Below are 17067 nucleotides of genomic sequence, written 5' to 3' on the forward strand. Positions count from 1 at the left end.
CAATGATTGTCTTTGCAATTATGGTATATACACACAACAGAATCACTCTGTAGAATGTGATGTGATACAAGTTGCCAGTTCTATGTTGCGTTAATAGTTTTCCACACTGCTTACATAATATAAAGGTTTGAAAAAAAAATATTTTATTTGCGCAAAAACCTGTAACTGTTTATATGTGAATATTTGTAAAGGTTCCTTCTCTTTAACTATCAGCAATAGAACGATCGATAGAAATATACCACATAATTCTGAATAGTCATTCTATAGGCAATGTGACACAATAGCAAACTCAGAATTTTGTGAGATGGCACAATTTCAATAAATCTGATCTATGTACAAAAAAGACAATATTTAATATAATACAAATTTATCTTATTTACATTTCAAAAGGGATTTTACACAATCTTAAGCTCTCATTTATCGATGACTCATTTAAAAAATAAAAAAAAATCCTAGACAAATAGAGAAGGCTGTGTTTGTTCTCTACAGTCTAAAGGACATTTTTAGTTTTGTATATTTAAAAAATATGTGAAGTTGTGCATATGTTATTCAGGATTGAATATAATTCATTCAAAAATCACTTATTTGGTGAAACAGAAAATTCCACCTTTGGGAACTTGAGAGCAGCCTTTGTTCCACTGTCATTGCTAGAGGATGAAGATAGTCTGGTTTTTTTTGAGGACTGAGACACACCCGCACTCCCTTCTACACTTGCTTGACTGTCATCTCCTAGTGTCACTTCGTACGAGCCTTTTGACTTTGAACCAAAACCTCCAAATGTACCAAACTTCAACTTGCCTTTCTTTCCTTTGCCCTTGCCTTCTCCCATGTCTAATGAAATGTCTACACTTTCAGCTTCTAAATGAGATGAAGTGGAATGAACACCATGCAGTCCCTCATCACTGATGGAAGAAGATGGATGTCTTGATGTTTTGAATAAATCTAATGAGGCCGATTTGCTTTTAGCCGAGACGCTCACCCCTGGGTCACCCAATCCTCTATTAGAACTGAACTCAGTTTCTGGCCCACGAAGATCACCTGCACTGCTGCCCTTTGCTTTGGATTTGCCAAATAATTTTGTCATCTTCACTTTTACTTTGCCTTCACTCTGGCTTATTTCTGGACTTGAGACTTTAACATGAGGTGGACTGACTTGATAACTCAGCGATGGAGACTGTAGGTCTATGCTTCCACTGGCTGAATCAATTTGTCCTTGAGGGAGAACACCAGCAAATTTGGGTATTTTTAGTTTAGGAAAGGATATTGAACTATGTGGGTATTGGAGACTTCCCTCTGACAGATTAGCATTTAATTCTGCTCCAACCTTTGCACGTGCTCCAGGGACTTTCAATGTAATACCTGGGGCACCATATTGAACACTTCCACTACCAGTGCCAGAACCAGTAGAGGTCAAACTCATAGATGGCAAGTCCATGTCCAGTGATTCATTACTTTTTACTTTTGGAGATTTTATATCTAATTCAACATCAGGAAAATGTAGCTTCCCAAAACGTGATTTTTTGCCTTTTGTTCCTTTGAGATGAACACCGGAAGCCTCTGCATTCAAACCAATTGGAGCAAAATCCAAATTTGCATCGGGCCGCTTTGACTTTACTTTAGGAAGTTTAAACTTTCCTTTTTTTCCTTTTACAGTCACATCCATGTCCGGGGTATTAAGACTTGCCTCAGTATCTGGTAAAGTCAGATCTGCTTTGACAGTACTGACTCCCAAACCACCCTTTGGTAACGTAGTAATCAACTCTGAACCTTCGCCTTTGGGAAACTTCATATCAAATCTGGGACCCTTAAATTTAGGAAATTTAACTCCAGTTTTTTCTAGGTCGAGAGAAATGCCACCTTTTGGACCTTTAAGATCTCCTTCTGAGTAAGAAAATGATCCAAAATCAATGGATGGAACTTTAATATCAACATCTGGTACTTTCATGTCACCTTCTATTTTTGGTGCTGAAAGGTTCATATCACCTTCATTTTTGGACCCTTTCAAATTAAAATCTACATCTGGCATGGATATCCTGGGTCCCGATATGTTTGGCATCTGGATTTTGGGGCTTTTGATGTTACCACTAAGACTTTCAATATCAATCTTGGGTCCCTTCATGTCCAGTTCTGGTGCTTTGATGTCAATATCACCTTTTGGGAGGTTCAGATCAATATCTGGACCTTCCAATTTTTGCCCTGACATTACAAATGATGGCATTTTAAACTTTGGCATTTTGAAACCACCTTTAGGAGCATCAATGTCAACATCTGGAACCTCAATCTCAACTTCTGGACCTCTGATGTCACCTTTAACTTTGGGACTTGAAACATCCAAATCTCCCTTAACTTTTGGACCTTTGAGTTTAATGTCAAAATCGGGCATCGTTGGTCCTTTTAGGGTTGGTATTTTAAATGTATGTCCTTTCAGTTTTGCATCTGGACCTTCAATGTCAACATCAGGTGCTTTTAAATCAATGTTTGCTTTGGGCAAGTTTATGTCAACATCTTGGCCCTCCAGTTTTGGAGCTTTGAAGCCAAAAGATGGCATCTTGATTTTTGGAATTTCAAATCCTCCTTTTGGTCCTTCAATATCAATGGATGGACTTTGAATGTCAAGATCTGGTATATTAATGTCACCTTCTATCTTTGGGGCTGAAAGGTTCATATCACCTTTAATTTTGGACCCTTTCAAATTAACATCCACATCTGGCATCGACATTTTAGGCATATGGAACTTTGGCCCCTTGATCTTCCCACTCGGAATCTCAATATCGATCTTTGGTGCTTTTAGATCTACTTCTGGTGCTTTAATGTCAACATGACCTTTTGGGAGGCTCACATCAATATCTGGACCTTCCAATTTTTGCCCTGGCATTCCAAATGATGGCATTTTAAACTTTGGCATTTTGAAACCACCTTTAGGAGCATCAATGTCAAAATCTGGACCCTCAATCTCAACTTCTGGACCTCCGAAGTCACCTTTAACTTTGGGAAGTGAAACATCCAAATCTCCCTTAACTTTTGGACCTTTGAGTTTAATGTCAAAATCGGGCATCGTTGGTCCTTTTAGGGTTGGTATTTTAAATGTATGTCCTTTCAGGTGTGCATCTGGACCTTCAATGTCAACATCAGGTGCTTTGAAATCAATGTTTGCTTTGGGCAAGTTTATATCAACATCTTGGCCCTCCAGCTTTTCACCTTTGAAGCCAAAAGATGGCATTTTAATTTTTGGCATTTCAAATCCTCCTTTTGGGCCTTCAATATCAATGGATGGACTTTGAATGTCAAGATCTGGTATATTAATGTCACCTTCTATCTTTGGGGCTGAAAGGTTCATATCACCTTTAATTTTGGACCCTTTCAAATTAACATCCACATCTGGCATCGACATTTTAGGCATATGGAACTTTGGCCCCTTGATCTTCCCACTCGGAATCTCAATATCAATCTTTGGTGCTTTTAGATCTACTTCTGGTGCTTTAATGTCAACATGACCTTTTGGGAGGCTCACATCAATATCTGGACCTTCCAATTTTTTCCCTGGCATTCCAAATGATGGCATTTTAAACTTTGGCATTTTGAAACCACCTTTAGGAGCATCAATGTCAAAATCTGGACCCTCAATCTCAACTTCTGGACCTCCGAAGTCACCTTTAACTTTAGGAAGTGAAACATCCAAATCTCCCTTAACTTTTGGACCTTTGAGTTTAATGTCAAAATCGGGCATCGTTGGTCCTTTTAGGGTTGGTATTTTAAATGTATGTCCTTTCAGGTGTGCATCTGGACCTTCAATGTCAACATCAGGTGCTTTGAAATCAATGTTTGCTTTGGGCAAGTTTATGTCAACATCTTGGCCCTCCAGCTTTTCACCTTTGAAGCCAAAAGATGGCATTTTAATTTTTGGCATTTCAAATCCTCCTTTTGGGCCTTCAATATCAATGGATGGACTTTGAATGTCAAGATCTGGTATATTAATGTCACCTTCTATCTTTGGGGCTGAAAGGTTCATATCACCTTTAATTTTGGACCCTTTCAAATTAACATCCACATCTGGCATCGACATTTTAGGCATATGGAACTTTGGCCCCTTGATCTTCCCACTCGGAATCTCAATATCAATCTTTGGTGCTTTTAGATCTACTTCTGGTGCTTTAATGTCAACATGACCTTTTGGGAGGCTCACATCAATATCTGGACCTTCCAATTTTTGCCCTGGCATTCCAAATGATGGCATTTTAAACTTTGGCATTTTGAAACCACCTTTAGGAGCATCAATGTCAATATCTGGACCCTCAATCTCAACTTCTGGACCTCCGAAGTCACCTTTAACTTTGGGAAGTGAAACATCCAAATCTCCCTTAACTTTTGGACCTTTGAGTTTAATGTCAAAATCGGGCATCGTTGGTCCTTTTAGGGTTGGTATTTTAAATGTATGTCCTTTCAGGTGTGCATCTGGACCTTCAATGTCAACATCAGGTGCTTTGAAATCAATGTTTGCTTTGGGCAAGTTTATGTCAACATCTTGGCCCTCCAGCTTTTCACCTTTGAAGCCAAAAGATGGCATTTTAATTTTTGGCATTTCAAATCCTCCTTTTGGTCCTTCAATATCAATGGATGGACTTTGAATGTCAAGATCTGGTATATTAATGTCACCTTCTATCTTTGGGGCTGAAAGGTTCATATCACCTTTAATTTTGGACCCTTTCAAATTAACATCCACATCAGGCATCGACATTTTAGGCATATGGAACTTTGGCCCCTTGATCTTCCCACTCGGAATCTCAATATCAATCTTTGGTGCTTTTAGATCTACTTCTGGTGCTTTAATGTCAACATCACCTTTTGGGAGGCTCACATCAATATCTGGACCTTCCAATTTTTTCCCTGTCATTCCAAATGATGGCATTTTAAACTTTGGCATTTTGAAACCACCTTTAGGAGCATCAATGTCAATATCTGGACCCTCAATCTCAACTTCTGGACCTCCGAAGTCACCTTTAACTTTGGGAAGTGAAACATCCAAATCTCCCTTAACTTTTGGACCTTTGAGTTTAATGTCAAAATCGGGCATCGTTGGTCCTTTTAGGGTTGGTATTTTAAATGTATGTCCTTTCAGGTGTGCATCTGGACCTTCAATGTCAACATCAGGTGCTTTGAAATCAATTTTTGCTTTGGGCAAGTTTATGTCAACATCTTGGCCCTCCAGCTTTTCACCTTTGAAGCCAAAAGATGGCATTTTAATTTTTGGCATTTCAAATCCTCCTTTTGGTCCTTCAATATCAATGGATGGACTTTGAATGTCAAGATCTGGTATATTAATGTCACCTTCTATCTTTGGGGCTGAAAGGTTCATATCACCTTTAATTTTGGACCCTTTCAAGTTAACATCCACATCTGGCATCGACATTTTAGGCATATGGAACTTTGGCCCCTTGATCTTCCCACTCGGAATCTCAATATCAATCTTTGGTGCTTTTAGATCTACTTCTGGTGCTTTAATGTCAACATCACCTTTTGGGAGGCTCACATCAATATCTGGACCTTCCAATTTTTGCCCTGGCATTCCAAATGATGGCATTTTAAACTTTGGCATTTTGAAACCACCTTTAGGAGCATCAATGTCAATATCTGGACCCTCAATCTCAACTTCTGGACCTCCGAAGTCACCTTTAACTTTGGGAAGTGAAACATCCAAATCTCCCTTAACTTTTGGACCTTTGAGTTTAATGTCAAAATCGGGCATCGTTGGTCCTTTTAGGGTTGGTATTTTAAATGTATGTCCTTTCAGGTGTGCATCTGGACCTTCAATGTCAACATCAGGTGCTTTGAAATCAATGTTTGCTTTGGGCAAGTTTATGTCAACATCTTGGCCCTCCAGCTTTTCACCTTTGAAGCCAAAAGATGGCATTTTGATTTTTGGCATTTCAAATCCTCCTTTTGGGACTTCAATGTCAATGGATGGACTTTGAATGTCAAGATCTGGTATATTAATGTCACCTTCTATCTTTGGGGCTGAAAGGTTCATATCACCTTTAATTTTGGACCCTTTCAAATTAACATCCACATCAGGCATCGACATTTTAGGCATATGGAACTTTGGCCCCTTGATCTTCCCACTCGGAATCTCAATATCAATCTTTGGTGCTTTTAGATCTACTTCTGGTGCTTTAATGTCAACATGACCTTTTGGGAGGCTCACATCAATATCTGGACCTTCCAATTTTTTCCCTGGCATTCCAAATGATGGCATTTTAAACTTTGGCATTTTGAAACCACCTTTAGGAGCATCAATGTCAATATCTGGACCCTCAATCTCAACTTCTGGACCTCCGAAGTCACCTTTAACTTTGGGAAGTGAAACATCCAAATCTCCCTTAACTTTTGGACCTTTGAGTTTAATGTCAAAATCGGGCATCGTTGGTCCTTTTAGGGTTGGTATTTTAAATGTATGTCCTTTCAGGTGTGCATCTGGACCTTCAATGTCAACATCAGGTGCTTTGAAATCAATGTTTGCTTTGGGCAAGTTTATGTCAACATCTTGGCCCTCCAGCTTTTCACCTTTGAAGCCAAAAGATGGCATTTTAATTTTTGGCATTTCAAATCCTCCTTTTGGGCCTTTAATATCAATGGATGGACTTTGAATGTCAAGATCTGGTATATTAATGTCACCTTTTATCTTTGGGGTTGAAAGGTTCATATCACCTTTAATTTTGGAACCTTTCAAATTAACATCCACATCAGGCATCGACATTTTAGGCATATGGAACTTTGGCCCCTTGATCTTCCCACTCGGAATCTCAATATCAATCTTTGGTGCTTTTAGATCTACTTCTGGTGCTTTAATGTTAACATGACCTTTTGGGAGGCTCACATCAATATCTGGACCTTCCAATTTTTTCCCTGTCATTCCAAATGATGGCATTTTAAACTTTGGCATTTTGAAACCACCTTTAGGAGCATCAATGTCAAAATCTGGACCCTCAATCTCAACTTCTGGACCTCCGAAGTCACCTTTAACTTTGGGAAGTGAAACATCCAAATCTCCCTTAACTTTTGGACCTTTGAGTTTAATGTCAAAATCGGGCATCGTTGGTCCTTTTAGGGTTGGTATTTTAAATGTATGTCCTTTCAGGTGTGCATCTGGACCTTCAATGTCGACATCAGGTGCTTTGAAATCAATGTTTGCTTTGGGCAAGTTTATGTCAACATCTTGGCCCTCCAGCTTTTCACCTTTGAAGCCAAAAGATGGCATTTTAATTTTTGGCATTTCAAATCCTCCTTTTGGGCCTTCAATATCAATGGATGGACTTTGAATGTCAAGATCTGGTATATTAATGTCACCTTTTATCTTTGGGGCTGAAAGGTTCATATCACCTTTAATTTTGGACCCTTTCAAATTAACATCCACATCTGGCATCGACATTTTAGGCATATGGAACTTTGGCCCCTTGATCTTCCCACTCGGAATCTCAATATCAATCTTTGGTGCTTTTAGATCTACTTCTGGTGCTTTAATGTCAACATGACCTTTTGGGAGGCTCACATCAATATCTGGACCTTCCAATTTTTTCCCTGTCATTCCAAATGATGGCATTTTAAACTTTGGCATTTTGAAACCACCTTTAGGAGCATCAATGTCAAAATCTGGACCCTCAATCTCAACTTCTGGACTTCCGAAGTCACCTTTAACTTTGGGAAGTGAAACATCCAAATCTCCCTTAACTTTTGGACCTTTGAGTTTAATGTCAAAATCGGGCATCGTTGGTCCTTTTAGGGTTGGTATTTTAAATGTATGTCCTTTCAGGTGTGCATCTGGACCTTCAATGTCGACATCAGGTGCTTTGAAATCAATGTTTGCTTTGGGCAAGTTTATGTCAACATCTTGGCCCTCCAGCTTTTCACCTTTGAAGCCAAAAGATGGCATTTTAATTTTTGGCATTTCAAATCCTCCTTTTGGGCCTTCAATATCAATGGATGGACTTTGAATGTCAAGATCTGGTATATTAATGTCACCTTTTATCTTTGGGGCTGAAAGGTTCATATCACCTTTAATTTTGGACCCTTTCAAATTAACATCCACATCTGGCATCGACATTTTAGGCATATGGAACTTTGGCCCCTTGATCTTCCCACTCGGAATCTCAATATCAATCTTTGGTGCTTTTAGATCTACTTCTGGTGCTTTAATGTCAACATGACCTTTTGGGAGGCTCACATCAATATCTGGACCTTCCAATTTTTTCCCTGGCATTCCAAATGATGGCATTTTAAACTTTGGCATTTTGAAACCACCTTTAGGAGCATCAATGTCAAAATCTGGACCCTCAATCTCAACTTCTGGACCTCCGAAGTCACCTTTAACTTTGGGAAGTGAAACATCCAAATCTCCCTTAACTTTTGGACCTTTGAGTTTAATGTCAAAATCGGGCATTGTTGGTCCTTTTAGGGTTGGTATTTTAAATGTATGTCCTTTCAGGTGTGCATCTGGACCTTCAATGTCAACATCAGGTGCTTTGAAATCAATGTTTGCTTTGGGCAAGTTTATGTCAACATCTTGGCCCTCCAGCTTTTCACCTTTGAAGCCAAAAGATGGCATTTTAATTTTTGGCATTTCAAATCCTCCTTTTGGGCCTTCAATATCAATGGATGGACTTTGAATGTCAAGATCTGGTATATTAATGTCACCTTCTATCTTTGGGGCTGAAAGGTTCATATCACCTTTAATTTTGGACCCTTTCAAATTAACATCCACATCTGGCATCGACATTTTAGGCATATGGAACTTTGGCCCCTTGATCTTCCCACTCGGAATCTCAATATCAATCTTTGGTGCTTTTAGATCTACTTCTGGTGCTTTAATGTCAACATCACCTTTTGGGAGGCTCACATCAATATCTGGACCTTCCAATTTTTTCCCTGGCATTCCAAATGATGGCATTTTAAACTTTGGCATTTTGAAACCACCTTTAGGAGCATCAATGTCAAAATCTGGACCCTCAATCTCAACTTCTGGACCTCCGAAGTCACCTTTAACTTTGGGAAGTGAAACATCCAAATCTCCCTTAACTTTTGGACCTTTGAGTTTAATGTCAAAATCGGGCATTGTTGGTCCTTTTAGGGTTGGTATTTTAAATGTATGTCCTTTCAGGTGTGCATCTGGACCTTCAATGTCAACATCAGGTGCTTTGAAATCAATGTTTGCTTTGGGCAAGTTTATGTCAACATCTTGGCCCTCCAGCTTTTCACCTTTGAAGCCAAAAGATGGCATTTTAATTTTTGGCATTTCAAATCCTCCTTTTGGGCCTTCAATATCAATGGATGGACTTTGAATGTCAAGATCTGGTATATTAATGTCACCTTCTATCTTTGGGGCTGAAAGGTTCATATCACCTTTAATTTTGGACCCTTTCAAATTCACATCCACATCTGGCATCGACATTTTAGGCATATGGAACTTTGGCCCCTTGATCTTCCCACTCGGAATCTCAATATCAATCTTTGGTGCTTTTAGATCTACTTCTGGTGCTTTAATGTCAACATCACCTTTTGGGAGGCTCACATCAATATCTGGACCTTCCAATTTTTTCCCTGGCATTCCAAATGATGGCATTTTAAACTTTGGCATTTTGAAACCACCTTTAGGAGCATCAATGTCAAAATCTGGACCCTCAATCTCAACTTCTGGACCTCCGAAGTCACCTTTAACTTTGGGAAGTGAAACATCCAAATCTCCCTTAACTTTTGGACCTTTGAGTTTAATGTCAAAATCGGGCATCGTTGGTCCTTTTAGGGTTGGTATTTTAAATGTATGTCCTTTCAGGTGTGCATCTGGACCTTCAATGTCAACATCAGGTGCTTTGAAATCAATGTTTGCTTTGGGCAAGTTTATGTCAACATCTTGGCCCTCCAGCTTTTCACCTTTGAAGCCAAAAGATGGCATTTTAATTTTTGGCATTTCAAATCCTCCTTTTGGGCCTTCAATATCAATGGATGGACTTTGAATGTCAAGATCTGGTATATTAATGTCACCTTCTATCTTTGGGGCTGAAAGGTTCATATCACCTTTAATTTTGGACCCTTTCAAATTAACATCCACATCTGGCATCGACATTTTAGGCATATGGAACTTTGGCCCCTTGATCTTCCCACTCGGAATCTCAATATCAATCTTTGGTGCTTTTAGATCTACTTCTGGTGCTTTAATGTCAACATGACCTTTTGGGAGGCTCACATCAATATCTGGACCTTCCAATTTTTTCCCTGGCATTCCAAATGATGGCATTTTAAACTTTGGCATTTTGAAACCACCTTTAGGAGCATCAATGTCAAAATCTGGACCCTCAATCTCAACTTCTGGACCTCCGAAGTCACCTTTAACTTTGGGAAGTGAAACATCCAAATCTCCCTTAACTTTTGGACCTTTGAGTTTAATGTCAAAATCGGGCATCGTTGGTCCTTTTAGGGTTGGTATTTTAAATGTATGTCCTTTCAGGTGTGCATCTGGACCTTCAATGTCAACATCAGGTGCTTTGAAATCAATGTTTGCTTTGGGCAAGTTTATGTCAACATCTTGGCCCTCCAGCTTTTCACCTTTGAAGCCAAAAGATGGCATTTTAATTTTTGGCATTTCAAATCCTCCTTTTGGGCCTTCAATATCAATGGATGGACTTTGAATGTCAAGATCTGGTATATTAATGTCACCTTCTATCTTTGGGGCTGAAAGGTTCATATCACCTTTAATTTTGGACCCTTTCAAATTCACATCCACATCTGGCATCGACATTTTAGGCATATGGAACTTTGGCCCCTTGATCTTCCCACTCGGAATCTCAATATCAATCTTTGGTGCTTTTAGATCTACTTCTGGTGCTTTAATGTCAACATGACCTTTTGGGAGGCTCACATCAATATCTGGACCTTCCAATTTTTTCCCTGTCATACCAAATGATGGCATTTTAAACTTTGGCATTTTGAAACCACCTTTAGGAGCATCAATGTCAAAATCTGGACCCTCAATCTCAACTTCTGGACCTCCGAAGTCACCTTTAACTTTGGGAAGTGAAACATCCAAATCTCCCTTAACTTTTGGACCTTTGAGTTTAATGTCAAAATCGGGCATCGTTGGTCCTTTTAGGGTTGGTATTTTAAATGTATGTCCTTTCAGGTGTGCATCTGGACCTTCAATGTCAACATCAGGTGCTTTGAAATCAATGTTTGCTTTGGGCAAGTTTATGTCAACATCTTGGCCCTCCAGCTTTTCACCTTTGAAGCCAAAAGATGGCATTTTAATTTTTGGCATTTCAAATCCTCCTTTTGGTCCTTCAATATCAATGGATGGACTTTGAATGTCAAGATCTGGTATATTAATGTCACCTTCTATCTTTGGGGCTGAAAGGTTCATATCACCTTTAATTTTGGACCCTTTCAAATTAACATCCACATCTGGCATCGACATTTTAGGCATATGGAACTTTGGCCCCTTGATCTTCCCACTCGGAATCTCAATATCAATCTTTGGTGCTTTTAGATCTACTTCTGGTGCTTTAATGTCAACATCACCTTTTGGGAGGCTCACATCAATATCTGGACCTTCCAATTTTTTCGCTGGCATTCCAAATGATGGCATTTTAAACTTTGGCATTTTGAAACCACCTTTAGGAGCATCAATGTCAATATCTGGACCCTCAATCTCAACTTCTGGACCTCCGAAGTCACCTTTAACTTTGGGAAGTGAAACATCCAAATCTCCCTTAACTTTTGGACCTTTGAGTTTAATGTCAAAATCGGGCATCGTTGGTCCTTTTAGGGTTGGTATTTTAAATGTATGTCCTTTCAGGTGTGCATCTGGACCTTCAATGTCAACATCAGGTGCTTTGAAATCAATGTTTGCTTTGGGCAAGTTTATGTCAACATCTTGGCCCTCCAGCTTTTCACCTTTGAAGCCAAAAGATGGCATTTTAATTTTTGGCATTTCAAATCCTCCTTTTGGTCCTTCAATATCAATGGATGGACTTTGAATGTCAAGATCTGGTATATTAATGTCACCTTCTATCTTTGGGGCTGAAAGGTTCATATCACCTTTAATTTTGGACCCTTTCAAATTAACATCCACATCTGGCATCGACATTTTAGGCATATGGAACTTTGGCCCCTTGATCTTCCCACTCGGAATCTCAATATCAATCTTTGGTGCTTTTAGATCTACTTCTGGTGCTTTAATGTCAACATCACCTTTTGGGAGGCTCACATCAATATCTGGACCTTCCAATTTTTTCCCTGGCATTCCAAATGATGGCATTTTAAACTTTGGCATTTTGAAACCACCTTTAGGAGCATCAATGTCAATATCTGGACCCTCAATCTCAACTTCTGGACCTCCGAAGTCACCTTTAACTTTGGGAAGTGAAACATCCAAATCTCCCTTAACTTTTGGACCTTTGAGTTTAATGTCAAAATCGGGCATCGTTGGTCCTTTTAGGGTTGGTATTTTAAATGTATGTCCTTTCAGGTGTGCATCTGGACCTTCAATGTCAACATCAGGTGCTTTGAAATCAATGTTTGCTTTGGGCAAGTTTATGTCAACATCTTGGCCCTCCAGCTTTTCACCTTTGAAGCCAAAAGATGGCATTTTAATTTTTGGCATTTCAAATCCTCCTTTTGGTCCTTCAATATCAATGGATGGACTTTGAATGTCAAGATCTGGTATATTAATGTCACCTTCTATCTTTGGGGCTGAAAGGTTCATATCACCTTTAATTTTGGACCCTTTCAAATTAACATCCACATCTGGCATCGACATTTTAGGCATATGGAACTTTGGCCCCTTGATCTTCCCACTCGGAATCTCAATATCAATCTTTGGTGCTTTTAGATCTACTTCTGGTGCTTTAATGTCAACATCACCTTTTGGGAGGCTCACATCAATATCTGGACCTTCCAATTTTTTTGCTGGCATTCCAAATGATGGCATTTTAAACTTTGGCATTTTGAAACCACCTTTAGGAGCATCAATGTCAATATCTGGACCCTCAATCTCAACTTCTGGACCTCCGAAGTCACCTTTAACTTTGGGAAGTGAAACATCCAAATCTCCCTTAACTTTTGGACCTTTGAGTTTAATGTCAAAATCGGGCATTGTTGGTCCTTTTAGGGTTGGTATTTTAAATGTATGTCCTTTCAGGTGTGCATCTGGACCTTCAATGTCAACATCAGGTGCTTTGAAATCAATTTTTGCTTTGGGCAAGTTTATGTCAACATCTTGGCCCTCTAGCTTTTCACCTTTGAAGCCAAAAGATGGCATTTTAATTTTTGGCATTTCAAATCCTCCTTTTGGTCCTTCAATATCAATGGATGGACTTTGAATGTCAAGATCTGGTATATTAATGTCACCTTCTATCTTTGGGGCTGAAAGGTTCATATCACCTTTAATTTTGGACCCTTTCAAATTAACATCCACATCTGGCATCGACATTTTAGGCATATGGAACTTTGGCCCCTTGATCTTCCCACTCGGAATCTCAATATCAATCTTTGGTGCTTTTAGATCTACTTCTGGTGCTTTAATGTCAACATCACCTTTTGGGAGGCTCACATCAATATCTGGACCTTCCAATTTTTGCCCTGGCATTCCAAATGATGGCATTTTAAACTTTGGCATTTTGAAACCACCTTTAGGAGCATCAATGTCAATATCTGGACCCTCAATCTCAACTTCTGGACCTCCGAAGTCACCTTTAACTTTGGGAAGTGAAACATCCAAATCTCCCTTAACTTTTGGACCTTTGAGTTTAATGTCAAAATCGGGCATCGTTGGTCCTTTTAGGGTTGGTATTTTAAATGTATGTCCTTTCAGGTGTGCATCTGGACCTTCAATGTCAACATCAGGTGCTTTGAAATCAATGTTTGCTTTGGGCAAGTTTATGTCAACATCTTGGCCCTCCAGCTTTTGACCTTTGAAGCCAAAAGATGGCATTTTAATTTTTGGCATTTCAAATCCTCCTTTTGGGCCTTCAATATCAATGGATGGACTTTGAATGTCAAGATCTGGTATATTAATGTCACCTTCTATCTTTGGGGTTGAAAGGTTCAAATCACCTTCAATTTTGGACCCTTTCAAATTAACATCCACATCAGGCATCGACATTTTAGGCATATGGAACTTTGGCCCCTTGATCTTCCCACTCGGAATCTCAATATCAATCTTTGGTGCTTTTAGATCTACTTCTGGTGTTTTAATGTCAACATGACCTTTTGGGATGCTCACATCAATATCTGGACCTTCCAATTTTTTCCCTGGCATTCCAAATGATGGCATTTTAAACTTTGGCATTTTGAAACCACCTTTAGGAGCATCAATGTCAAAATCTGGACCCTCAATCTCAACTTCTGGACCTCCGAAGTCACCTTTAACTTTGGGAAGTGAAACATCCAAATCTCCCTTAACTTTTGGACCTTGGAGTTTAATGTCAAAATCGGGCATCGTTGGTCCTTTTAGGGTTGGTATTTTAAATGTATGTCCTTTCAGGTGTGCATCTGGACCTTCAATGTCAACATCAGGTGCTTTGAAATCAATGTTTGCTTTGGGCAAGTTTATGTCAACATCTTGGCCCTCCAGTTTTTGACCTTTGATGCCAAAAGATGGCATTTTAATTTTTGGCATTTCAAATCCTCCTTTTGGTCTTTCAATATCAATGGATGGACTTTGAATGTCAAGATCTGGTATATTAATGTCACCTTCTATCTTTGGGGCTGAAAGGTTCATATCACCTTTAATTTTGGACCCTTTCAAATTAACATCCACATCTGGCATCGACATTTTAGGCATATGGAACTTTGGCCCCTTGATCTTCCCACTTGGAATCTCAATATCAATATTTGGTGCTTTTAGATCTACTTCTGGTGCTTTAATGTCAATATCACCTTTTGGGAGGCTCACATCAATATCTGGACCTTCCAATTTTTGCCCTGGCATTCCAAATGATGGCATTTTAAACTTTGGCATTTTGAAACCACCTTTAGGAGCATCAATGTCAACATCTGGACCCTTAATCTCAATTTCTGGACCTCCGAAGTCACCTTTAACTTTGGGAAGTGAAACATCCAATTCTCCCTTAACTTTTGGACCTTGGAGTTTAATGTCAAAATCGGGCATCGTTGGTCCTTTTAGGGTTGGTATTTTAAATGTATGTCCTTTCAGTTTTGCATCTGGACCTTCAATGTCAACATCAGGTGCTTTGAAATCAATGTTTGCTTTGGGCAAGTTTATGTCAACATCTTGGCCCTCCAGTTTTTGACCTTTGATGCCAAAAGATGGCATTTTAATTTTTGGCATTTCAAATCCTCCTTTTGGTCCTTCAATATCAATGGATGGACTTTGAATGTCAAGATCTGGTAAATTAATGTCACCTTCTATCTTTGGGGCTGAAAGGTTCATATCACCTTTAATTTTGGACCCTTTCAAATTAACATCCACATCTGGCATCGACATTTTAGGCATTTGGAACTTTGGCCCCTTGATCTTCCCACTCGGAATCTCAATATCAATATTTGGTGCTTTTAGATCTACTTCTGGTGCTTTAATGTCAACATCACCTTTTGGGAGGCTCACATCAATATCTGGACTTTCCGATTTTTGCCCTGGCATTCCAAATGATGGCATTTTAAACTTTGGCATTTTGAAACCACCTTTAGGAGCATCAATGTCAACATCTGGACCCTCAATCTCAACTTCTGGACATTTGATGTCACCTTTAACTTTGGGACTTGAAACATCCAAATCTCCCTTAACTTTTGGACCTTGGAGTTTAATGTCAAAATCGGGCATTGTTGGTCCTTTTAGGGTTGGTATTTTAAATGTATGTCCTCTCAATTTTGCATCTGGACCTTCAATGTCAACATCAGGTGCTTCGAAATCAATGTTTGCTTTGGGCAAGTTTATGTCAACATCTTGGCCCTCCAGTTTTTGACCTTTGAAGCCAAAAGATGGCATCTTGATTTTTGGCATTTCAAATCCTCCTTTTGGTCCTTCAATATCAATGGATGGACTTTGAATGTCAAGATCTGGTATATTAATGTCACCTTCTATCTTTGGGGCTGAAAGGTTCATATCACCTTTAATTTTGGACCCTTTCAAATTAACATCCACATCTGGCATCGACATTGTAGGCATATGGAACTTTGGCCCCTTGATCTTCCCACTCGGAATCTCAATATCAATCTTTGGTGCTTTTAGATCTACTTCTGGTGCTTTAATGTCAACATCACCTTTTGGGAGGCTCACATTAATATCTGGACCTTCCAATTTTTGCCCTGACAATCCAAATTTTGGCATTTTGAAACCACTTTTAGGGGCATCAATGTCAACATCTGGACCCTCAATCTCAACTTTAACTTTGGGAATATCAATCGCAGGTGCTTGTATGTCAAGTTCTGGTGCTTTGATGTCAATATCACCTTTTGGAAGATTCATATCAATGTTCTGCCCTCCCACTTTAGAATTGTCAAATGATGGCATTTTGATTTTTGGCACGTCAATATCAACTTTTGAGCTTTCAATATCAATGTCAGATCCTTTAACGCCCAATCCAGGTACTGTAATTTCACCTTTAAGATTTGGAGGTGATACATCAACATCACCCTTGATTTTGGGCCCTTTGATTTGTAAGTCCACATCCGGCTTTGAAATTTTTGATTTTTTTACTTTTGCATCAAGACTTTCAATATTACCCGGTGTCATTTTTAATGAACTATCAGTTTTAGGAGCATCAATGTCAACTTCAGGAAAATCAACCTTTGAACCTTTAAATCCAAATTTTGGCATTTTAAATTTGGATCCCTTTGATTTAGGGCTAGTCACCTCAACATCAGCATCAAACCCTTCAAGAGTACCAGTCTTTCCTTTTACATTAATGTCACCATGCATTGTTTCAGGTGTCTTTGCTTTAGGACCCTTGAATCCAAATTTTGGCATTTTGAATTTAGCCTTTTTTGTGCCGATTTCCGGCACATCAAGAGTTAAATCTGGTGCTTCAGATTCTGGTAACTGTGCTTTGCCTTTAAATTGTCCCT

The 17067-nt window shown here is 39.2% G+C and overlaps 1 protein-coding gene across 1 annotated transcript in view; it reads right to left on the minus strand.

The window, feature by feature from the left end:
- The window catches only part of ahnak (AHNAK nucleoprotein), a 37185-nt gene that overhangs the window by 3088 nt on the left and 17030 nt on the right, over positions 1 to 17067 (minus strand). Inside the window, exon 8 of the mRNA XM_028459049.1 lies at positions 1984 to 16365. Within this exon, the coding sequence (XP_028314850.1) occupies positions 1984 to 16365 (14382 nt within the window). The remainder of the gene's footprint in view (positions 1 to 1983; positions 16366 to 17067) is intronic.

The sequence above is a fragment of the Gouania willdenowi genome, chromosome 10 (genome assembly GCF_900634775.1).
Source record: "Gouania willdenowi chromosome 10, fGouWil2.1, whole genome shotgun sequence".
NCBI classification, from domain to species: Eukaryota; Metazoa; Chordata; class Actinopteri; order Blenniiformes; family Gobiesocidae; genus Gouania; species Gouania willdenowi.